Raw genomic sequence first — 24,636 nt, 5'->3', positions numbered from 1 at the left:
ACCTACGTGACTTTACCGAAAAAACCAAAGAGTATGAATCCTTGCAGTCAAGAAAGCTTCAAATCTAGAGTTAATTATTATTTTTAATTTGAAGAATATTTGTAGTCAAATGGGAAGGCCAGTCTGCTCAGTACAATTCTATTAAACAAAAGAATAAACTGTGAACACATTTACAACCTAGCATCAGTTAAGAGGGTGGCACGCTGCTATATTGTGCTTCCAGTCATTACAAATGAGACTTGCCTTCTTGCCCGCTAGGGGTGTCATGGAGGTGAGTTGTGGTACCACGAGATGAATTGTCGTGATTAGGGTTCTGATTCCACTCAAGAATAGGTAATTTTTTTAACAATCTGTTTAATGCAGTGGCCTCCAGTGGCTGCAGGGGGTTACTGAACTCATCCAAAAAACATATGAATTTATAAATCTTGTTAATTTTACACACATCCATGCGTGTATTGTTAGCTAAATAATTAATATTGATTAATTGATCCATCGTTGCACCGCTAGTGCCCAGACGCGGACAGTAGAGGAGGATCGGCACTCATAGTACCAGAGGCAGTTCGGAAGCAACAGTCACAGGTGATGCTCATCCTGCACTGAGAGATGGAGTCACATTGTCCCTCTCACCGGGCTTCATGTTCTCTGGCACCACCCAGACGTGGTCGTCGCGGTCACTGCGGCAGTGCTCGTGCTGGAAGCCGAGTGCGTGCATCAACTCGTGCAGAACCGTGCCCTTGGTCACCTTGCCGGGCTCCAGGGACAGATCCTGGGCTCCCCCCTGCTTCCCCACGTACGACCAGCTCTTGCTGAGAGACCTGAAAGCAGGAGTCATCCATTGGATCACGTGATTATTTTAAATACATTTAGATAAAGTATATTTCAGATTTTTATGTAAATGGGACAATGAGTTTGCATGGAACAGTAGAGTCCCTAAACTAAAGAGTACAGAAGAGTGAAGTTGTCATTTTATGACACCCACCACTGCTGTAAACTAGAAATGCAATTTGTTCTGCCAGACAAAATGCGTTTCCATCCGAAGCAAAATCATCTCACGAGACGTAAAAGGTCCTGAAAATCTCTTCAATTAGGCTAAAATATATTCCACTGGTGGAGGAAGGTGTACGACACACACTTTACTCATGTGATCTAACACGTACATTTATTTTGAATCAATATTCCACTGACAACAATAAACTCTCTTCAGCTAAGATGTGATTTTAGATGCATAGTGACTGTGTAAGACGAGCACATTCAAGACCAAAATCAGAAACTCTATTTAGACTGGATGAATCCGATGAGCTATGAAGCACTTTTCCACTCCACACCTCTGGCAATGGCCAGAACAACCACACAACGTGTTGGGATTGGCTGTGGTGAGGCAGAGCCAGTACAGCTTGTGAATTACAAAGATCTATGTCAACATGATTGAGTGCTGAATGAGAATTCCAGATGCGAGTACTGGCTGTGAATTATTGAATTATTGTACAGTATATGGGTATTGGATGTGAAATCCTCACCCCTCTAAGGCCTGGATGTGAATGAAGTCTGTCTCTTTGCCATGAGGGCGGAATCGCATGTGGGTTTTCTTCTCAAACTCGTCTACAGCCTGCTCGATGGCTTTCACATCGTAGTCATCTGCAAGACAGTGAGGCATTTCATATCAGTTCACTTCAATGCAATTTGTATGCATTGTCCGCAATGAAGTCATTTATATTAATTATCATAATGGGGGGGGGGGGGTTGTTATTACAAAGCATTATTAAAATGTTTGTATTTATATGCATACGTTAGGGTGCATTAGACCAGGACCTACATACTACACGTGGGTGCAAGGAAAATAGTTGGTGGAACTGTAGCAGCTGACATCAAATTATAGCTGTGAGTAGCACCCTATTATGTCAATAGGAGCTCAGGTCATCATGGCGATGCCATTGATGCTGTTAAGTCAACAGCCAACCTTCAATGTCTCCAGCATCTGGTTGGTGGTATGACTGCAAATCTCTTGGTAAAGGCAAATGCACATTAAGACGCAAAATAATCTAAAATTCAGCTGTCATAATGAGACTAGTGTTGATAAAACCCTCAAGGTTAACTATGCATGCTACTATAACCAATGTACGAGTATTCACATTTCGTGGATTTAAAGCTATAATAAAACATGTCAAAGAAGCCTCTCCATAGAGCACTAACACACTGACAGTTCATGAGGTCAATGCGACACTTACAGAAGTCCTTGGACACCTTGTAGGGGATGTACACACGGCCATCGCCACTCTTCGGCCAGTGCCTGACTGGGTGTGAGAGGCTGCTCTCCTTGACTCCACACCCGGTGAATTCTGAAGCCGGAGCAAGAGAGGGGGGGGGGCAGACAGCTCACGCAGGACGCTCTTCTCGCACAGCCTGGGCTTGTGTGAGTTGTGACACCGGCCTGTAAGCTATTGTCGCATACAGCATCAGAATTGATGGACGATGCTGTGCCTCAACTCCACCCACACAGCACAGCCACTACCAATGCTCTAATGTACTTGCAATGAACATGTAATTATGGATATTTGGGGGAGACAGAAATTAGAAAATGGCATGTCATTTGCATATCTCAAATTTAATGGCATGAACAAAAGCCCCACCGAAAATATTTGCTTTTGGGACTGATGTGATGGGGACAGGCGGTCAAGAGGATTCTATGCTGCGCTACTTTGGCCAATGTTAATATTATTCACGTATGTATGTTGAACTTGTTTCGCACCGTACTTAGATAACCGTGATAATTGGAGGTGAGGGGAAAGGACAACAAATTAAATACAAAAAGCAGTTCAAAATAAATTAGTTTTAAATCAAAAAAATTAATTTCACGAGAAAAAACCCTTCACTGACTCACACTGACCAGCATGGTAAAGTATGGTCAAACAACCCCCTTGACCATCACAGCATGGTGAGGCCTTCATCCAGCAGTGGATTGACAAGGGCTTTGCATTAGGTAACGGTTAATGTAGGCTGATCAAGAAGGGCGCTGCGTTCACTGCACTGGGCACATGGAAAAGGTGGATTCCTCCCATGGGCCCCGTGAACCTGAAGAAGGCCCCGTGGTGCCTACCTTTCTCTTTCTTCTCCAGAACCTGGGGAAGCTGAAATAAAATAAGGCAATACAAATTAAGCACAAAGAACTAACCATAAATGAAATGTATGTTATTATTGCCCAGAAAAGCTTTTCTCATGACTCTTTCCAGGTTTTCAGGAGGGCCCTGGCAAGGTTTCGCACTAGGAGGTGATGATTGCTGAGTATAATTCAAATTGAGTAATTTGCAGGTAACCATTCCAAATTTGGCAAATTTGGACGATGTCATCAGCACACTATTGGCTCCTCTTGTAGATTACGTCACGTGATCTCTAACGCCCAGTGTCAAGCATACGGCACGTATTTTAAAGTTAATACACCAGCAGTATTAATCAGGGTGGCCACTGGATTTGAACTGTGAACCTCTGCAACAAGCGGCGAACGCCCTACCGCTGGGCTACGTCACCATGGCGAGTGTTACGAGGGTTTATATGGGACAGCTGAGGCTGTAGGTTTGCTTCACTATAAGTAAAACATTTTCTACAGAAGTCAGGCCATGTTCTGCCTATATTATGTAATGTTGCTGCAGACCTCACCGTTATTTTGTGGCTTGAGACACCAGCATCTCTGGACAGAGAACTGGCTTCTGCTGGGGTAACACAGAGAGAGCAATCAGCGCACACACTCATGCAGAGTGCAAATGGGCAGGATCGCCAACACACGCAGCAGTGCAGACAGCATCACCTCCAAACACTCTGGGACTGTGTTGACTGTGGGTATGATGCTTTTTGGATATAATCACAATCATCATCGTCATCATAAACGACTGCTCAATGAAAGTGTTAACCAAGCGCGTGTCACCGCATTTTAGTTGTTTACCCTTATATGCCATAAAATCTTAACATCTTCTGCACACACCCACATTTCGAATGACAAAGCGTCTTTGCTGGCTCCTTTTTAAAATCCATATTTCTGACGCACAGAATAAAGTAGATATCACTCCTGCCTCAAACATGCACCTTCTTAGACTAAAATTGACTTCTACACTTTCAAAGTGGTTTATCTTATCCATCAAAAAACACTTTCTGGCAAAATATTTTTCTCAACTTCCTTCTCACAACCCCCTGCTTCTGCACAGTATCATACATGTAATGATCCATTGATGAATTGACTGTAATCAACTCTTATATTCATCAAACGTGCGTTGAGGTATGCGTGTGCAATTCGATTGTTGAGGATATATGCAATAATATACACATATGCTAATGTTAAACCTATGCCAATGGAGCAAACAAAACACTGTGATTTTTTTTAAGTCAGTACGACAAATGTGAAAATAAAAATTTGACAAAAAGTATTTGATTCTTGAATTATGCCCCCGAATCACAGCAATCATCAAATCAGTGGGGGTGGACGAACATGCCAACCGTCTAAACAAGCAGGTCCTCTATGGTCTCCACTCTCACTGCTTGATGACGTCTGATAAAGGTGCACACGCCTCATCCCACAACAGTGCCATCAATATAGCCTTGGTAAATCTCACGTGCAGACCACAGAGTCCAGCCTCGGTGCCTGAAACCGCCAAAATCTGCAATTCCCCAACCAAGGTCTGAGCTGGGAACTTGCACGATGCGAAAGCTTGGGTCCAATGACCTATTTTTATTTGTATGTTTCTGCAATCTCTGCCCTACTCTTTGGTTCTTTCGGTAAAGTAATGTAGGTATAAAATGTAATAGATCACGTTTCTATCACAAATCTTCCTAATCTCTCTCTCCCTAATCCCCCATTAATCCCCCATTAATCCCCCATTAATCCCCCATTAACACAACTGAGGTGCTTGCCACCGCTTGCTCGCCCATTGCCATATATATATCCTTGTTGTAGCTGATCTCTCGCCAGTTCAGCAGTTCCACTGCTGGATTATATTTTTTCCGCCTGAGGACGACCGCTTGTGTTGCGATCGAAACGGCGTGATTTATTTTATTTTATACCTACGTCACTTTACCAAAAGAACCAAAGAGTATGGATTCCTGCAGTCACGAAAGCTTTAAATCAAAATCTCTGCCCTATTAAAGGCTGTAGACAACGCATAAGCATGGTACTGAACAAATTGGAAGGCAAAACGCCCATGGCCACAGCAGTGTTCAAGTGGACACCACAAAAGCTTGAGTCCATCACTCACGTTCCTCAGGAGAACTCCTCACCCTACCTGCGTGTTTGGAGCCGGCCCATTGGCAACCCTAAGCAGTGACATTGTGGGTGCTTTGGGTGACTACGCACATGATATGCTAGACAAGCTACTCACATAATTATATCACAGTTGTGTTACATTATGATTGTCCTATACTAATTGCAGTAAATATTACTTTAATATTGGAATCATAATTATCTGTTTATTTATTTATCGGAGTTTGAGGTGATATTTGAATACATCCTCGTTTGTCATCATTCTGACGCTGCTTGCAGCCCTAACCCTACGATTAGTTTGCTCGCCGAGCACCACAATTGTTCACCTGAAATGCCTGGAAGTTCCCATAGACTCTGTCCAGACATAATGAACATAATAAAGTCTACAAATCGAACCCAAATTTCCTCTACATATCTGTCAGACAGGAACATTTTCACTAGTATCATCGAAACACGCACTGGCATTCCCTTAACCACAGTTGGGTGTGCTTGTTTATCCTATCAATGGGACCCTTTTTTGCTAGTATCAAGACGATAATAGATATAACTGCTCAACCCGAGATATTAATGCCGTGATATTTGCATTGTCTTTGTGGTTGCCTTTTGGCATTCTCTGGTCTAACACTGTTGAGACAAGGCCAGAAAGGAGACTGTCTCTGGTGTAGTCCAATCGGTTTCAAGGACAATGGGTACATTACCAAAGCACGTTTATTCGCATGTGTTACCACAAGCATGTGTGATTATTGCAGACTTCGTACCTCATCATGCGTGTCTATTTAGTATTTGAACATCTCAACACTGGGTAAATTCTATTCGTTTTTAATATTTATTTCATCCTATTTCACAAACTATAGTAAACACTTTGAGCAGAATACATAATAAATGTGCCCCTCTAGAGTTCACAAACGAAAACCAAACTATTTTTTATTTTACCAGGTAAGGCCCACTGATCTATTTACCTCGTTTTCAGACGCGACCTGGCCACAAAAGATAGCTTAACAAAGTGGCTTATCATGCGGACATTTATAGCAGCCAAATATTCTAAATGGTATATAAATGGTATGTTTTGAAATATGGAGGGGAACATGGGAGGGCCTGGAGAAAAATCTATGCGACCACGAGGAGAACATGCAAACTCCAATTACTGTATAAAGCCGTCAGGTTTGGGATCAAACCGACAACTTGCAGTATACCAGGCTTGGTAGTTAACATCTCGCCATCTCTTTCCTCTCCTTTCATTTCTCATGCATGTTAATAGCTTTTCTCAATTCCAGAGTGGCATCATCGCCCCTGACCATCGAGATCCCGAAGGAGCTCAACCACGTGGATCCAGTAAAATATGTTAAGAGTTGATTGCTGGTTGGTTGATTGGTTGTGATTCGCAGATTTGATTAGTTTAACAAGCAAAACCTGTTTTGCACTTGGTGACAATATGCATTTCTTAATTATATTCATGTGTATTGTGGTGGTAATGAAGCTGAAGTTGTAATGCTATTTTGATTCTAGTTAAGCATTAACTGGTAAAATCGTTAGTTATCATCATGGGAATTGGCACTCTTGAGCAGTTAGTTGAGCAATAAATGCTGATGATTAAACTGGATGACGTGCATGGTTGTGTTGATCACATCATGGCGCTTAAGGACACAGTTCAGGAAGCTCAAGCACGCGAGAGCTGAGCTTTTGTTAACACCTGACGATACAAGCTCCAGTCAAACGTTGCATAAAAATTAGAACATTTTCTATTTGCTTTTCAACACTGGTTTGCTGGCATATTTGTCCACACGACAACTTGATTTGATTGGCTATGTCCGTTGACTCAAGGTATAGTTGAAAATCAGCATTATACCTGCACACTCTAAACCAAAGAAACAAATTATTAATCGCTGTAAAATTGTATGTGTACATAGTTTTTTTTATAGAGATTAACCTTCCAAGTGGATGGTAACATTATTCACGCACCACTTCACATGATACATGATTACATTTGATCTTTTTTTTTGCCATGCATTGTGATTTTTGTTTAAACACACGTGCCCTGAGATTTGGTTGTCATATGCAGAGTTCAATATTTTTAGACTCGTAGAATACATTTGAATCAGGGGAAACTAGATCAGTCATCCTAGATTTCACAAACCAAGGTCTTTACAAAAAAACACATTTACAAATAAATAAATCATACAATGGGACTTCACGAAGAGAGTGGCAACATACAAATCAGAAGAGGCCTCAGGAAAGGAAATACTCCATCACCAATGCTTTCCACAGCAACGTTAGCAGATGTTTTATGATAATTGAATGGGAGAAAGTGTAAATAAACAAATGGACAGTATTAATAATCTCAGACTTGTTAATGACATTCAATATAACAAACACTGATAAAGAGTCATAGGAAATGATAGAAAAACTAAAAGAAAAGTTATAAAGTGAGACCCAAGATAAATGAAAAATAAAAATCAAGTACAAAAATGGTGATATATTAAATAACTGCTGGGAGGATGCAGCTGAAATCAGATGAGGTATATCTATGGAAATGTTTGAAGAAAGTATCGAAATCATGACGTAAAGAGGTGAAGAGGAGCAAGATGGAAAGCTTTTGTAAAACGGAATCTCACACTGGCATTTGAACCTCTATCTGATCTCACCTGTGCACTGTGTCTCTCTAAGTCAATGTAATGATGAATATCCCACCTGTATCTGATCTCACCTGTGACTTGTATCTATATAGATCAATGTAATGATGAACATCCCACCTGTATCTGATCCTACCTGTGACTTGTGTCTCTCTAGGTCAATGCAATCATGAGTTTCTCACCTCTGACCGGGTGCGTCTGGGCTGGAGCTGGGTTTCTGGGTTCCCGTGCCGCCACGTCAAGGCCGAACATCTTCCCAATCTTCATGACGTCGCCGTCACTCAGGACGTGGCTCCCTCCAAAGCGACGCATGTTCTTTGTGTCCTTGGGCGTCATCGTCAGCCTGTACTCGTCTTTGGAGCCGGCGGAGCTGGGGACACCGAGGTTGTTAACGTGCCATGACGCGAGTGAACACTGAGAAACAACATCCTTTGACCCATTGGCATGAGTGCACATTATTCTTTATGATTTTAACCTCATGTAAACTGCTGCGGTATGGGGCCGTCCATAAATGACGTCATGCGATTTTGGCCGATGTTTTACCCCCCTCCCCCCCTCGTCACACGGCGTCACAAAAAGTCAGACCCTCAAATATGATGTCACAAAGCTCTGCCCCCCGCCCCCCAAACCATATTTTAATTTTTAAAATAAAACATGCTTCAAATCACTTTAAACTATTGTCATTATAGTGCGTATTTAATGTGGCACTGCACTCTGGTGTTGTAGGAGAAAATATGTATTAAAAAGGAGGCGTTGGAAAGCTGAAATTTAGCATAAAATTCACTTGAAAATATTCAACGTCTAACTAAAACTGCAGATGTTCAGAATGTTACATTGCAATTATCTTATAAAATATTAAAAGTAATTATAACTATAAAAAAATACTTGAAACTTTGTAGTAGAACAAAGCAAAATGGAGAGTACAATTATAACAATCACATTCATTCCACAGAATTAAAAGCCCTGGTAGAATCATTAGAATCAAAATGTTTTAAAACAATCATTCAAAAAATGTACAAAATTTATGCTTCTCCATTTTCCTATTGAGAAGCAAAATGCTCCTTCACGAAATAAATAAAGGTGACCTTAGTAAATTTAAATAATCAAATAGTTAATGAAAATTAATCAAAATTAGTGTTGTTATAACAATTCTATTTAATTTAATATTTATTTGAAGTTGCGCATTTTGATGTGACTTCACATTTCTCAAACGCCCCCTCCCCCCCTCGTCACACATCGTCACAAATGTCTGACCCCCCTCCCCCCCCTAGGGGCGTGACGTCATATATGGACGGCCCCTATACAGGCCTTCCCATGTCAAGTAGGTGGTGAGGTTTGTTTGACCATACAGTAATGGTTGGTGAATAGAGTATCACTCACCACTAATGTTATCCCTACTCTTTGGTTCTTTCGGTAAAGTCAAGTAGGTAGAAATAAAATAAAATAAATCACGACGTTTCGATCGCAACACAAGCGACCGTCATCAGGCGGAACCGATACAGCAGGACAACTGCTAAATCAGCTAAATCAGCAGTTGTCCTGCTGTATTGTACACATAGCTAGTGTAATAAACAGGGCATGATTGCAATGCAGAAAGTAATACTAAACACAGCAGCTATATTATCTCAAGTGAGGCTGTGGAGATCTGCATTCCACACAGCTACTGGATAAACGAGTAGCTCCTGTGCAGCCAAGCCTACAGGAATTGACATGCACAAGAATGGAATTCAGAAGCAGGAGACTGGTGTGGATCAAAAGGGGAATTGGACTGAGTGGATCTGGGTTTTGTCTGATATCAGTGACGTCCCGATCATCCTCTGCACTTGTGACAAACACAATGGAGCAGTTGGTGGTGGCCTTTCAGCATCGAAACGAGGAATGGGGCAATACTGAGCAGTGAGCTGTCGGCTGTCCCAAGCAAAGGTGAGGGGCATAGCAGGGAGCAAAGTTGACTCAGGTATCAGGAACTCTAATCAGTCAATCCACAGAACCTGCATCTGCACTATTACCTGCAGCCAATGGAATTTCATCAATTTGGCCTTTCTGTGCATCAGGCCTGCTGCAGATTATCTGGTGACACTGCCACCATAGTGCCGAAGGAGGTTATAGTAGTTTATTACTGTTCGCTCTTGGGCACCCACGATGGTCATCGTCTGGAGCGGTGTTGAGAGGGCAGGACCTGCTCGACCTCCCTGCTGGCCACGACTATCCCAGCGGAGAGAGACGTACATGCCGTAGTGGGTGACGGAGCTGTAGTCGTAGGGGGTCGTCAGGTTGTGCTCATGCGATGTTTTCTTCACAATGGCATCCACCCATTCTGAAAATAAACGTGTCAAATATTAAGAGTTAGTAATGTTATACTTTTTAAATGTGATCAATACAAATCTCCATCAGTGTGCGTGACCTTCAGTGTGGTGTCTGGTATGGGTGAGACAAAAGTCAGTCTCGTAATGGGTGACGGAATCACCGGGCCGTTTAACACGACAGTTTTCTTGAGCCACACTCTTGTTCACTCAATGAAAGTGTCACCTCCCCGACTCGTGAGTTATGTAGAGTCTGCGGCAGACAAAGCCGTAACGTCACAAGCTCGTCAGCATGCGGCCGACTCCGTTTCCGTGATGTCCCAGTGCGGAATTACCCCACGCGTTTTCTACTTCACTTTTCGTGCACACGAGCCTCCCAGGTGTGGCACTGCACACATTTGGCGCCAATTCCCAAGACATGCACTACACTCCAGAGTATTAACATTAGACATGCAATTTTATTGAAATGTAGAGAAAGGTTGCAAAATTGTATCTTAATGATATATGCATATTGCTATATTAATAGCGCACAGAACCTTGTTACTACAGTGGAAATGAACACAAGTGAATTAAGATGTTGCTGCGTTAACTATGGTAACGTTGTGTTAGGCGTAAAAAAGTAACGTGTTCGTTGTATAGATTGCATATTGTTAGAAATGTTGTAATGCAATGAAAGCTGCCGTATAGCTATCACCACCATCAGCCACAATCCACAGTTTCCGCAGCATTTATTTACAGACTAGCCTATAGCCCGTCCAAGGACGGGTGTATTGCAGTAAATCTGAAATATTCAATCGAAAAAAATGTTTCAGTCATGATTATTAATGAGGGGAGGGTGCTCCATGTAGAGTGACTTCATCCGCTCATTATTATTAATGATAGAGTTAGCATGCCATCAGGGTTCTGGCTTTTTATAAATAAAGAATATTAGTTTGAAAAGCCCTCGCACGTCCCCTCCCCCACGTGGTCTGCTGCCACTGGGTGCTTGGAGTCACGTGACAGCTCGGGGTGATCAAGTGGCACCACCTCGTCCAGACGCTGCTCGCGTCTCATTGTGAAAAGTGAGTCAAGAGGCATCTCGTGGTGAGGCAGCTGACAAAGACGATGATTGTGTCTGTAGGGGAAGGTCTCTTGGAGCACTCCTACGCAGAACACGATGCTTCATTGATAGAAGCGACAGCTAGAGATGAAGGTGGTCAGGTCAGGGAAGTTGCTTCTGAGCAAGACAATGACAATAAATGTCTGAAGAGAAGAGCCGGGGTCTGCTGAGTGGAAAATCTTGAGGCGCAGGTCGTGGACAGTACCAGCCATGAGAATGTTCCTCTCGCATCACTGGCACAGAAAAGAGACCACAGAGTGGCCGAGGGAGAGAAGAGGGTGGTGATGGTGGGAATAGCAGGCAAGTTCAACAATGGCAGAGAAGAAGAGCAGAGAATGCATAATCAAGAAGCACGCCTAGTCCAAGTCAAGGCCAGGACAGATGGGAGAGAGAAGTTAAAAAATCTGGAGGTCCTAATCCGAATCAGAATCAGAAAGGGTTTTATTCGCCATCAAAGTTCGCACAGACAATAAATTTACTTTGGCAGGAAGGTGCATACATTCAACATATAGGAATCTTAAATAAGTGGTGTACAAGTCTAACTATACTAAAGGTACAGAGTCTAACTAATACTAATGTAGTAGGTTCAAATTAGGTGCACACACACGCAACTTGGAGGCAACACTATTTATTAAACGGTAAATAATATAACACTCTATATGAGGTGGTGACCACCTTCCTCAACTCACTAACACTCTGGAACACGACACAGACTGGACCAGGCAGGCAACGGCCTGCCTGGCCCAGGACGACGACTCGGGACTTGACGACCGAAGATGTCTTCACCTTGGAGTACAGTACAACAGCAGCCTCGCTCTGCGTTCACACCACGCTTATATTTGGTTTGGCGTGGCTGGCTCTCTTCAGGCCACGCCTCCCTTCCCAGGACACGCCTCACTTCCCCCACCTCTGGGAGGGTCCGGATCCCTCCACCACGTGACCCCCCAGGCACCCCCTTGGGGCCCCCAGCCTTCGTACGGGCCGACACAGTAGTGACCTTTCTCTGTCACTACATCACCCCCCCCTGTATAAACACACAGCCGTCCCCGGCTGTAACACAACTGTGAAACATCGAAAAGGTGTGCCTCCGAACCAACAACATCAATAAATGACCGGCGACCGATAAGAAATACAATCACGTAATATATACAGAATCGACGAGGGTAAAAGGGAACCGCATAGAAAACGGGGAATTAACAACAAATATACATGAAAAGTGGCTAACCCACTTACGCTCCAGCACAGCCCCCTCCCCCGTTAGAATCACGCATGCAATGACAGTCACCCGTTAGCACCCCCCCGCCTTTCCGACGTGGCGTCACAACTAGTAGCACGCGTCGGCCATATCGGGGGGGGAATTTCCATGTTACCACCCCACTGCCTTTCCGACGCGGCGTCACAACCAGCAGCACGCGTCGGCCATATCGGTGGGATTTTAACCCAGTCTCTCTCCAAGTCTCGCATCGCAGCATATAGCTGTACCGACCGAGCTGAGACCCAGTCTCTCTCCAAGACTCGCATCGCAGCATATAGCTGTACCGACCGAGCTGAGACGACCCAGTCTCTCTCCAAGACTCGCATCGCAGCATATAGCTGTACCGACCGAGCTGAGACGACCCAGTCTCTCTCCAAGACTCGCATCGCAGCATATAGCTGTACCGACCGAGCTGAGACGAGCCAGTCTCTCTCGAAGACTCGCATCGCAGCATATAACTGTACCGACCGAGCTGAGACGACCCATCGTTCACTCATTGCACAACATGCACCCTAACAACTGAGGGATACAGTCCCAACGTAACAGGACAACTCCACCTGAACCTTACGAATCTCCAGCCCACTGTTTCAACGCACCTCCGAGTGTCTCACTCTCCGGACCGTCAGGTCAAGCCATCAGACACAGCATGATGGGACCACACTCTCTGAGCCATGTGAGCGCACAGCCCACTAGGCTAGACAAGCCACGGAGTGTCTCGATCTCCGGGCTGTCAGGTCAAGCCGTCAGACACAGCATGACGGGACCACACTCTGAGCCATGTGAGCGCACAGCCCACTAGGCTAGACATGCCACGGAGTGTTTCAATCTCCGGGCTGTCAGGTCAAGCCGTCAGCCATTGCATGACGGGACCACACTCTCCGAGCCATGTGAGCGCACAACCCACTAGGCTAGACATGCCACGGAGTGTTTCAATCTCCGGGCTGTCAGGTCAAGCCGTCAGCCATAGCATGACGGGACCACAATGTTCGTGTTAGACACACAACTCTCACTGGGCCATCCTGACCAGGATCTGCGCCCCAAGATAAGTGACAGCCAGCACCACAATTCCAAATCCCTGGCAGCATGTCACCATCGCAATTTAACACCATCACAACACATACGATTTGAATTATGATCCCCCACAGAACTGATCCAATGCCGAACAGGTACGCCCAATTTGTGACGATCCCGAATATTCAATGGTCACAACAAAACACCTCACATCCCGTATCCGTACACATCATCTCCGAGACTCGCATTGCAGCATGCAGCTGTACCAACCGAGTGGAGAGAGCAACGCAATTTGACAGCAATTAACAGAAACGCACCCCCGATCGATGTAGAACACAAGGGGCATTCCCGCACAAAATACATCATCTGTGCAACAACGGACAGGAGCCAACCAGTGAGGTTGAAACACACCGAACCTGTCATTTGAAAAACCCCTTCAACATTAACCATGGGACTCAGGGCATTCGAATTTTGAGAGCAAAAAACAATACACAAACCCCAAGAATTGCCGAATTGATTAATACAGTATATGCAGTATATGAATTTCGTACAGTCAATCATTTGGTGCAATGCTCCATCCAGTCCCCACATGGCAACACACACAATCACTACTCCAGACAATCCGTACATAGTAAATAATCACAAGCAAGTACCCAACAGTCCATACACTGTTAACAATTCCAAGCAAAGCTCCATACGGTCTGTACCTTGGCAAAAATGACGATCAAAGTTTCTTACAGTTACACGTGGCAATCACGAGCGAAACTCCATACAGTATACACAATAACAACGGCGATTTCGCAACAAAACGATGTAACAACACGAGTCATTAACACGGCAACATACAGGATATCAACGGAGCTCGGGACACCAACACGAATTAATCATTAACTACACCCAGAAGATACCGATCTCGACGCCGTATTTAACAACAACACTTGTTACAAGCAGAAACCCCCCATGGTCGCCGCGTCAATTTATCACGCACACAACCGGACGAACACGCTCCGCAACCCAGCGAGTAAAAAAAACACCCGCGATCGCAACCCGGCGCACGCAAGATGGGTGAAGTTATTATTTTTCTTGGGGACGGGTGCTTGTCATGTGACGACTCGCCTGGCAACCTTTAAATAGCGGAGCGCGGCAAGGTGGAGCACGGGGACGCCCCAAAGAATCTTGCATGATGAATACGGCCTGCTCTTGCGAACCCATCCACCCTCTCGTGCTCGAGCAGAAGACGGGGGCGCCACCCGAACGTGTGGAACTCCCCCTTCGCAGGCGTTGATGTCGGCGGGAGCGGCATTTCAGCAGCAGGAGCGGCGTTCCCGCCGCCGAAATGGCGGGAGCGGCGCTTTGGCGGGAAGCGCGCCCGACCAGCCGCCGAAATGGCGGGAGCGGCGCTTTGGCGGGAACCGCGCCCCGACCAGCCGCCGAAATGGCGGGAACCCCGTGGCCCGCATGGCCGGGCCTCCCCTGCCAGCCCCCGCAGTGACGATGGTGTCCTCTCCCCGCGGCTCCGTCGCTCCATTCCCGATGGCGGCGAAGCAGCAGTGTGGTGACAGTCCCGCCGCTCCGCGTGCAGCGCCATCTCTCTCTCTCTGTCACCGGGGCTGCCATCCCCGGGGCTGTCAGAAGGATGGTCGTCACACCGTCCCCGTTGTACGAAGGCGTCCAGGTGAGTTTTATATTTGTTTTTCGTGTGCCCATTTTACTTACCTAGGATAACACCTAGCAATATTTATTTACCCCACTTCTGACACCAAATGTAGTAGGTTCAAATTAGGTGCACACACACGCAACTTGGAGGCAACACTATTTATTAAACGGTAAATAATATAACACTCTATATGAGGTGGTGACCACCTTCCTCAACTCACTAACACTCTGGAACACGACACAGACTGGACCAGGCAGGCAACGGCCTGCCTGGCCCAGGACGACGACTCGGGACTTGACGACCGAAGATGTCTTCACCTTGGAGTACAGTACAACAGCAGCCTCGCTCTGCGTTCACACCACGCTTATATTTGGTTTGGCGTGGCTGGCTCTCTTCAGGCCACGCCTCCCTTCCCAGGACACGCCTCACTTCCCCCACCTCTGGGAGGGTCCGGATCCCTCCACCACGTGACCCCCCAGGCACCCCCTTGGGGCCCCCAGCCTTCGTACGGGCCGACACAGTAGTGACCTTTCTCTGTCACTACACTAAGGAGCTAAAGTATGTAAAAATTGAATAAAATAAAATATAAAATATACAATAGCTATAATATGCAATATAAAATTACAAAAATGCAAATAGGGTAACAAAGTGCAAATATGGCAGGGTGTCGTTATGCAGATGTAGTGGTGGTGTTGACGCGCGCCGACTGTGACAGTGATGGATCACGGGGCGGCACGGGGTGCGGGGTTGGGCACGCGTTGTGGGCGTGGTATGGACGCGCGCGCCGGGAGTGACGGATGACGGGGCGGCGCGGCGTGGGTGGTGAGGCACGCTGAGATGTGGGAAAACAGGATCGTAGCGAGTGCCCAGTGATTGGTCAAATAGGATGGGTGCTCTCAGCGACGTCCGCAGGTGGGGTATAAAGGGGGACACGCGAGAGCACTCGGGGTTGTTAACCAGTTGAAGATCGAAGACGGGGTTGAAGAGATAGTGCCCCGAGACCCCTAGTCCCGCTGTCCTTGTAGGGACCGGGGCCCTGTGTGGCTCGGAGGCGAGACTGTGGGACCCGTGGTTCGACGCCCACGTGGGTCGGGACTGGGGGACCCACAGTCGAGACGGACACCCCGGCAGGGTGTGTCCCGAGTAGCTCAGTGGGTGTTTGTCACCCGAGTAGCTCAGTGGGCGTTAGTCGCCAGAGTAGCTCAGTGGGCGTTAGTCGCCAGAGTAGCTAAGTGGGTGTTGGTCACCCGAGTAGCTCAGTGGGTGTTAGTCACCCGAGTAGCTAAGTGGGTGTTAGTCACCCGAGTAACCAAGTGGGTGTTAGTCACCCGAGTAGCTAAGTGGGTGTTAGTCACCCGAGTAACCAAGTGGGTGTTAGTCACCCGAGTAGCTAAGTGGGTGTTAGTCACCCGAGTAACCACGTGGGTGTTAGTCACCCGAGTAGCTAAGTGGGTGTTAGTCACCCGGTTAACCAAGTGGGTGTTAGTCACCCGAGTAACCAAGTGGGTGTTAGTCACCCGAGATACTACAGTGGGTGTTAGTCGCCTGTGAACCGAAGTTGGTGAAATAAAGAGTGTGCTACCCGTGAAGTCGTCTCCCGCCGAGTTACTACATTACACAGATATAGTGTTAAAGTCAGTTTGAGTGTTAAAGTCAGTTTGAGCCCCTGGCCTTGTTGAAGAGGCCAGCAGCGGATGGGAAGAAACTGTTTTTGTGGCGTGAGGTTTTGGTCCTGATGGACCGCAGCCTTCTGCCGGAGGGGAGTAGCTGGAACAGGGAGTATCCAGGGTGGGAGGAGTCGGCCACAATCTTCCTCGCTCGCCTCAGGGTCCTCGAGGTGTACAGGTCCTCGAGGGTAGGCAGATTGCAGCCAATCACCTTCTCAGCAGTGCGGATGATAAGCTGCAGTCTGCTCTTGTCCTTGACAGTGGTAGCAGCGTACCAGATGGTGATGGAAGAGGTGAGGATGGACTCAATGATGGCTGTGTAGAAGTGCACCATCATTGTCTTTGGCAGGTCGAATTTCTTCAGCTGCCGTAGGAAGTACATCCCCTGTTGTGCTCTATTTATGAGGGAGCTGCTGTTCAGTTCCCACTTGAGATCCTGGGAGAAGATAGAGCCCAGGAAGCGGAAGGACTACACAGTGTTGACTGGGGAGTCGCACAGGGTGATGGGAGTGAGTTGGGCTGTATTCTTCCTGAAGGCCACAACCATCTCCACTGTCTTAAGAGCATTAGGCTCTAAGTTGTTCTGGCTACACCAGGTCACCAGGCTGTCAGCTTCCCACCTATAGTCAGACTCATCCCCACCAGAGATGAGCCCAATGAGGGTGGTGTCGTCCGCAAACTTCAAGAGTTTGACGGACGGATGACTGGAGGTGCAGCTATTGGTGTACAGGGAGAAGAGCAGAGGGGAAAGGATGCAGCCCTGAGGAGATCCGGTGCTGATGGACCGGGAGTCAGAGACTTGTGTTCCCAGCCTAACGCACTGCTTCCTGTCAGACAGGAAGTCTGTGATCCACCTGCAGGTGGAGTCGGGCACGTTCAGCTGGGAGAGCTTGTCCTGAAGCAGGGCAGGGATGATGGTATTGAAAGCAGAGCTGAAGTCCACAAACAGGATCCTGGCGTAGGTTGCTGGGGAGTCCAGGTGCTGTAGGGTGAAATGGAGGGCCATGTTAACTGCGTCGTCCACCGACCTGTTAGCTCTGTATGCAAACTGCAGGGGGTCCAGGAGAGGGTCTGTGATAGCTTTGAGATGTGCCAGCACCAGGCACTCAAAAGACTTCATTACCACAGAGGTTAGGGCGACGGGTCTGTAATCATTAAGTCCTGTTGGCCTTGGCTTTTTGGGCACAGGGATGATAGTGGAGGACTTGAGACAGGCTGGTACATGGCATGTCTCCAGTAAGGTGTTGAAGATGTTGGTGAACACCGGAGACAGCTGGTCAGCGCAGTTCTTGAGGGTCGCTGGAGAGACAGAGTCTGGCCCAGCTGCTTTGCGGGGGTTCTGCCTCTTGAAAAGTCTGTTAACCTCTCCCTCCTGAATTGAGAGAGTCATCTCTGTAGTGGGGGGAGGGGGGAGGCCTCTTGGGTGGGAAGGGGTAGTTCAGGACAGTCCAATTGTCTTGGAAATCGACAGTAGAACTCGTTCAGGTCGTTGGCCAGGCTGGAGTCGTTAGTGGTGTGGGGGGCTATGGGCTTGTAGTTGGTGATCTGCCTGAGCCCTCTCAAAACAGATGCAGAGTCGTTAGCAGAGAACTGATGTTTTAGTCTCTCTGAGTACAGTCGTTTAGCCTCTCTCACCGCCTTGCTAAACCTGTTCTTCGACTATTTGAATCTGTCTCTATCCCCACTCCGAAACGCTTCCTCCTTCTCCAACCTCAACCTTCTGAGCTTTGCTGAAAATCAGGGCTTGTTGTTGTTGAAGTTCACCCTGGTGCATGTTGGAATACAGCAGTCCTCACAGAAGCTGATGTACGACGTCACAGCCTCTGTGAGTTCATCCAGGCTATTGGTAGCAGTCGTGAACATATCCCAGTCAGTACAGTCCAAGCACGCCCGCAGATCCTCCATAGCCTCACTGGTCCACTGTTTAGATGTCCTCACAGCAGGTTTACAGAGCTTTAGTTTCTGCCTGTATGCAGGAATCAGGTGGACCATGGCATGGTCAGAGTGTCCCAGTGCTGCTCGGGGGACGGCGTGGTAGGCTCTACTGACCGTCGTGTAGCAGTGATCCAGAGTGTTCCCTTCTCTGGTAGGGCATTTAATGAATTGTCTGTATTTGGGGAGTTCGTAGCTGAGATTACCTTTGTTAAAATCGCCGAGTACGATAACCAGGGAATCCGGATTTGCTCGCTCCACACTCAGAATCTGGTCGGCGAGCATGCGATGGGCCTCTTTAACCTGAGGACCCGGCTGCAAATAAACTCCGACCAAAATGAGCGACGCGAACTCGCGAGGCGAGTAGAATGGTTTACAGTTTATAAAAAATGATTCCAGGTCCAGAGAACAATGTTGCAGGATCACTGTTACATCTACACACCAGCCACTGTTAGTGTAAAAACAAATACCACCGCCCCTCGTCTTGCCGGAGAGTGCTATGTCCCGAGCCGATCTTCTTGCCGCTACGTGTAACATTGAGTTTCTGTAAATTATTTTAAATTGTTATGATTCACAGAGGCATTGACATGTGTCGCGTGGCTTCAAATGAACCAAAACATTATAAAATTACAGCAGAAGCTCTGTTATCCAGCATCATTGTGGAATGGAGGGTGCTGGTTAATCAAACATGCCGGTTATCTGAGAGGTATACTTAATTTTTCAAGCACATACTTTTCAAAGAGCATGTTTTTTTGTATGCATGTTCACCACAAGTATATGTGGTTAATGCAGACATGATTCCTTGCAAAGGGTTTCTGTTTGGTGTTTTAACATCTTAACACCTGTTGTATTGCAATAAAGGGTAAAACCTATTCTTATATTTTGACACTGGCAAGGGAGGTCCCATGACACCTTGAATAACTTTGAAAGCTTATCATCTTGTCCGACTTCTCTTTTTATAATATGAAATTTAGTAATTCATTTAATCTTAGTGTGGATTTTTCCATTTTCAAAAGTGTTTTTTGTAAAAAAAAAAATCCTGGTTCGAATTTGTTTTCTTCTTTGAGAGCTTGGATGGCTGTGTAATGATGTGGTTGCATATGAGTTGCATATGAGATCACAGCCCCAAGTGATTAGTGGAAGGAGGGACTTTGTACAGGCCGAGTGAGAGACTCGGCGTGGCTAGTCCATATGTCCTGTAGGCTAGGCCATGTCTCCATGAGAGGTTGAGAGGTTGAGAGGGAGCTCATGTTCCTGTTGTTCTGAGCACGTGAGTTACACTCACTTAGAGTTCCTACAATCTAATTTGTTCCATGCCAAATTTTTGGTCGATAACACTCCAACGCCTGACTGTGTTACCACATTTACAAGAGTTGATCAAATTCTGACCAATAAAGGTTAAATAATTTTCAAGACTACATTTAACATCAAAACGTGACGATTCACTGATCAATGTTGGATAAAGATATATACGCACAGATGGTCAAATCCAGAAGGTGCCCTGTACCCAGTGATTCAAAGCTCCTTGATCCTTAAGCATCTCAACAAATGCCATAGCTGATGGATTTAGAGCTGTTGGTGCCCATGGTTTAACTGCACCACGCTGGTCAGAGCGGGTTGGTGCAGGGAACACAGATTGTCTGACGGGTATCAATGCCCTATCCAGCCCAGCTGTTCAGGTCTACAAGGCATTCAAAAAACCTCTTGTTGAAGAAGCAGCATTTTATAATGCATCATAATTTACCAAGGATCCTTGTGACTCGAATCACGTGCAGTTTTAAATAACACTTTTTGCAATACAGAATTAGTTGCATGCGTTAATAAATGCAATGTTGTACATTGTACTGAACAAATGTCCAAAAAATATTCAATGTAACATAAACTTTGAGGTATCCTTTTGTAACTCATGTTGACCGACACACAGATTTATACTATTTTATGGATGGGATCCAAACAGACTGGAGCTTTCCAGGAACATGTGTTTAGTGGCGTGACCTGATTATGGTTAAATATGGTCGGAGACTTGAGGCATCGCCAGCTTTATATGATACGATTGACTTAGTTTGTTTTTAAGTTTAGTGTGCGGTGCTGTTATGACGTATAGTCTCTTGTATGAATACTGACATATAACACACTTCAGGTAACGCTTCTGGTCTTCCTTACCGGGCTTGACATTGTCACTCAAGACGTTGATGTACGCATCACGGTCACTGCGGCAGTGCTCATGGTGAAAGCCGAGCGCATGCATGAACTCGTGCAGAACGACACCCTTGGACACCTTCCCAGGCTCCAGGGAGAGCACCTGGTCTCCGCCCTGACGGCCCAGGAATGACCAGTTCCTGCAGCGACAACTTCAGCCTGAGCACGGGGCCCCATTCACTCACCACACAAACCTCCACAGTCACTGAGCACCAGCCATGGGCTTCCGGCACATGACAGCACAGGCTTCTCATGTGAGCAGTGGACAGCAGTTTTACAGCCCCACAGGAGCTCTTGAAATCTCGAAATCCTTCCACCATCTCTGGGCTAGTGTCTGGCTCTGTAATAACTGTGTAGCCGTGCCTCTGCATTGTCCGTGTCTTACCCTTCCCGTGCGTGGATGTAGATGTAGTCGGCCTCTTTAGAGTCTTTATGGCGAGGGATGAACCGGACGCATGTTTTCTTCTCAAACTCCAGTGCCGCCTCCTCGATCTTCTTGACGTCGCGCTCGTCTGCATGTCACACGCCGGGCGTGAGAGGCGTTCGTGCAAAGGACTCATGCCGAGAGCAACCAATGCTGCTGTGGCGGCGATGTGAGTGGTGGCGGCGCTGGGCTCCCCGGGGAAGGCCTGTGGGACCGCTCCTCCGCCTCTCCCTGCGCTTACACTCGGTAGCAAGAGACGTCGCTCATTCAAACCACGGCACTGCTTTATTTGAGTTGACAGTAACTTGCCGTTCATTGAGAACTGCTTTTCTTTCATGGCCACTGCTGGTGAGATGCTGTAATCTGGTCGTTTTAGATTAGTATCATAATTACTACTGGTTTAACGGCACCACCGATGGCGATGTTAAATGCCTCACCTGGTATACAGGAGGTCATGGCTTCAATCGTGACCCTGACGCCTGCTGTATATTTGGAGTTTGCATGTTATCATAGTCACATGGATTTTTCTCTGGGTTCTCTGGTTTTTCCCTTTACGTTTAGAAACATGAGTTTAGAGTATTTGGCTACGATACATTTTCACATCATAAACCACTTCGTTGAGCTATAATTTGTGACCAGGTCACTTATGACAAAGAGCTGAAAAGCGTAGTGGGCCTGACCTGGTAAAATAAAAAAATAGTTTGGTTTAAGTTATTGACTTAACACTCATTTCTTGGGTCTCCACTGCATGTATTTGACAGCAGATAGAGAACAAACATCGTTATCTGTCCTTTCAAATTGGTATCCATCCCTTCTAATGTCTAATCAAGCTGTGTTGAGTGAGTGGCACCGCTTCAGATAAAGTCCTGAGCGGAGTCCCTGCGTGAGCGAAATCTCAGCCCCGCGGTCCCCCGCCCGGCGACGTGAGGAATCTCCACGATCCGCGGTGGCGACGCGAGCCTCCCTAGTGCTGCTCTGCGCTCTCCGTGTCGTGTGCACCGCTTGCTCTGATCCATTGGCCCAAATGCGGCATTCCCATCACAGTCACGCACGCTGCGTACGCGCTGCACGTCACTGGCTCCTACACGCACGGTGCCATGCGTGTATCACGAGTCACGACCGATGTAAGTCAATGACTCGAGGCCTGGTTACAGAACACTGTGCGTGATGATGTCGTGTGTATATAGACACTTAGATTTGTGTGTCCTCTTCATCTGAGAGTCGGTCTGCTTCCTGAGCTATGTGGATGTATTTCCTATAGAGAGCTGCAGAGAATTCCTCCACTAATCTTCAGATTCTATTTCAATCATGAGTCATGGTGCCATCTTTCTCCCTTAGGATGACCATTAGTGAATCAACAACCTAATTTTGCTGCAGATATTTCAATGTAATGTCAATCATTCAGCACGCGGGGGATGTGGCTTGATTCTCACGCGGATTCAAGTAACCAGGCGACATCTCACAGAGACTAAGACACCGAGTTGGGTTTCTTCTTCAGGGTCAAACCCTGTACCTGACTCTCCACTCACCACCAGCTTGCCACAGCCACCTCCATGCCCAGTCACGTGATTATCAATCCACACAGAGCACAGCTCTGAATGATAATTTACATCCTGATTTACATTGGGCCCTGCGCTCAATTCTAGACAAGAGCCACTCTGTTCATGTGAATGCCCTCAATCTCGTCACCTTCCAGTCACAGCATGGACAAGGCACAGGATGGAGAAGGCACAGGATGGACAAGGCACAGGATGGACAAGGCACAGGATGGACAAGGCACAGCATGGACAAGGCACAGGATGGACAAGGCACAGGCGGAACAAGGAATGAGTAGGAGGGAGGAGGAGGGGAGGCCACTCACAGAAGGCGACGGACACTTTGTAGGGGACGTAGATTAGGCCGTCCCCGGCCTTGGGCCACTTCTGCACGGAGCGACGCGTCGGGTGGACGGCGATGTCTCCCCACTCCAGCGTGTAGTCTGGGTGAGACGGGACAGCGTCACTCACTCACATTCACTCACTGGCACTCACACTCACTCACACTCACTGAGACACCCACTGTGACAGTGGAATTCACAGCGATGTCTCCCCACTCGAGCGTGTAGTCTGGGTGAGACCGGACAGCGTCACACACTCACTGGTACTCACAAAGACAAAGATCCCCGTATAGCCTTAATAGACTGTTGGCGCAAGTGCTGTTTGCGAGCACCTATGCACGCCGGAATGGCACACGAGGGGGTGGTGCCAGCAAAACGCCCGGCCGCCTTTGTCTCCCTAGTGGAGATGTTCGCACACCGCACCAAGTACTCATTTTGAGTCGACCTAGGGGAGGCCCAGGACCGGTTCAGATAATCGTCACTGGTGCTGGTGGCCGTGTGACTAGGAATGTTTTTGTTGTTTGAAGGCCTGGCCTCCGCAGGGGAGTGGTACGTTTCTGTGAATGCGTTCCAAATGTCCGGATGGTGTCTGCGCGCTCCCTGAAATACGATCACTGTATACGGCACCTGCATGTAACGATTCTAGATTTGAAGCTTTTGTGACTGCAAGGATTCATATTCTTAGGTTTTTTCGGTAAAGTCACGTAGGTAAAACATTAAAATTAATAAAGTAAAATAAAATAAAAATCACGACGTTTCGGAGGCAACACAAGCTTCCGTCTTCAGGTGGAACCGTCACAGCCACGACAGCTGTATCAAGTAAATGAGAGATTGCAGGAGCTTATGGAGAGGTACGGTTTGTGACTCAACCTGTCACAAGGAGACAACCATTAAACATGGTAAACCTGTAATAGTCTGTCAAATAACCTGTAATAGTCTGTCAAATAAGATTGGCCAACTAAGATGTGATTAACCATGCAAAAAAGATTTAACTACACTTAGTTGATAGACTATTACAGGTTTACCATGTTTAATGGTTGTCTCCTTGTCACAGGTTGAGTCACAAACCGTACCTCTCCATAACAAAGGCTCAGCCTTTGTTATGCAGTCTATTCTTAGTCTTAAGCCTCACCTTACCATATAAATAAAAAGTGTGCTTTACTTGGCCCTTTCCCCCCCCCCTTTCCAACCATTATATAAACGGAGTGGTAGCTCCTGCAATCTCTCATACAGCTGTCGTGGCTGTGACGGTTCCACCTGAAGACGGAAGCTTGTGTTGCCTCCGAAACGTCGTGATTTTTATTTTATTTTACTTTTATTAATTTTAATGTTTTACCTACG

At 46.7% G+C, this 24,636-nt stretch overlaps 1 protein-coding gene across 1 annotated transcript in view; it reads right to left on the bottom strand.

Annotated features, from left to right (window-relative positions):
- Nucleotides 1-24,636, bottom strand: part of LOC144738515 (uncharacterized) — an 89,009-nt gene that overhangs the window by 52,435 nt on the left and 11,938 nt on the right. The window contains exons 5-14 of the mRNA XM_078621529.1: nt 23,281-23,397; nt 21,381-21,507; nt 20,960-21,135; nt 10,102-10,189; nt 8,055-8,242; nt 3,652-3,704; nt 3,095-3,125; nt 2,226-2,336; nt 1,518-1,635; nt 628-815 (exon numbers count right to left, since the gene is read on the bottom strand). Of these exons, the coding sequence (XP_078477655.1) occupies nt 628-815; nt 1,518-1,635; nt 2,226-2,336; nt 3,095-3,125; nt 3,652-3,704; nt 8,055-8,242; nt 10,102-10,189; nt 20,960-21,135; nt 21,381-21,507; nt 23,281-23,397 (1,197 nt within the window). The remainder of the gene's footprint in view (nt 1-627; nt 816-1,517; nt 1,636-2,225; nt 2,337-3,094; nt 3,126-3,651; nt 3,705-8,054; nt 8,243-10,101; nt 10,190-20,959; nt 21,136-21,380; nt 21,508-23,280; nt 23,398-24,636) is intronic.

This window comes from Lampetra planeri, unplaced genomic scaffold (assembly GCF_965212315.1).
Source record: "Lampetra planeri unplaced genomic scaffold, kcLamPlan1.2.h2 scaffold_103, whole genome shotgun sequence".
NCBI classification, from domain to species: domain Eukaryota; kingdom Metazoa; phylum Chordata; class Hyperoartia; order Petromyzontiformes; family Petromyzontidae; genus Lampetra; species Lampetra planeri.
Note: the sequence above shows the minus strand (reverse complement) of the source record. Positions and strands in the feature narration are given on the sequence as shown.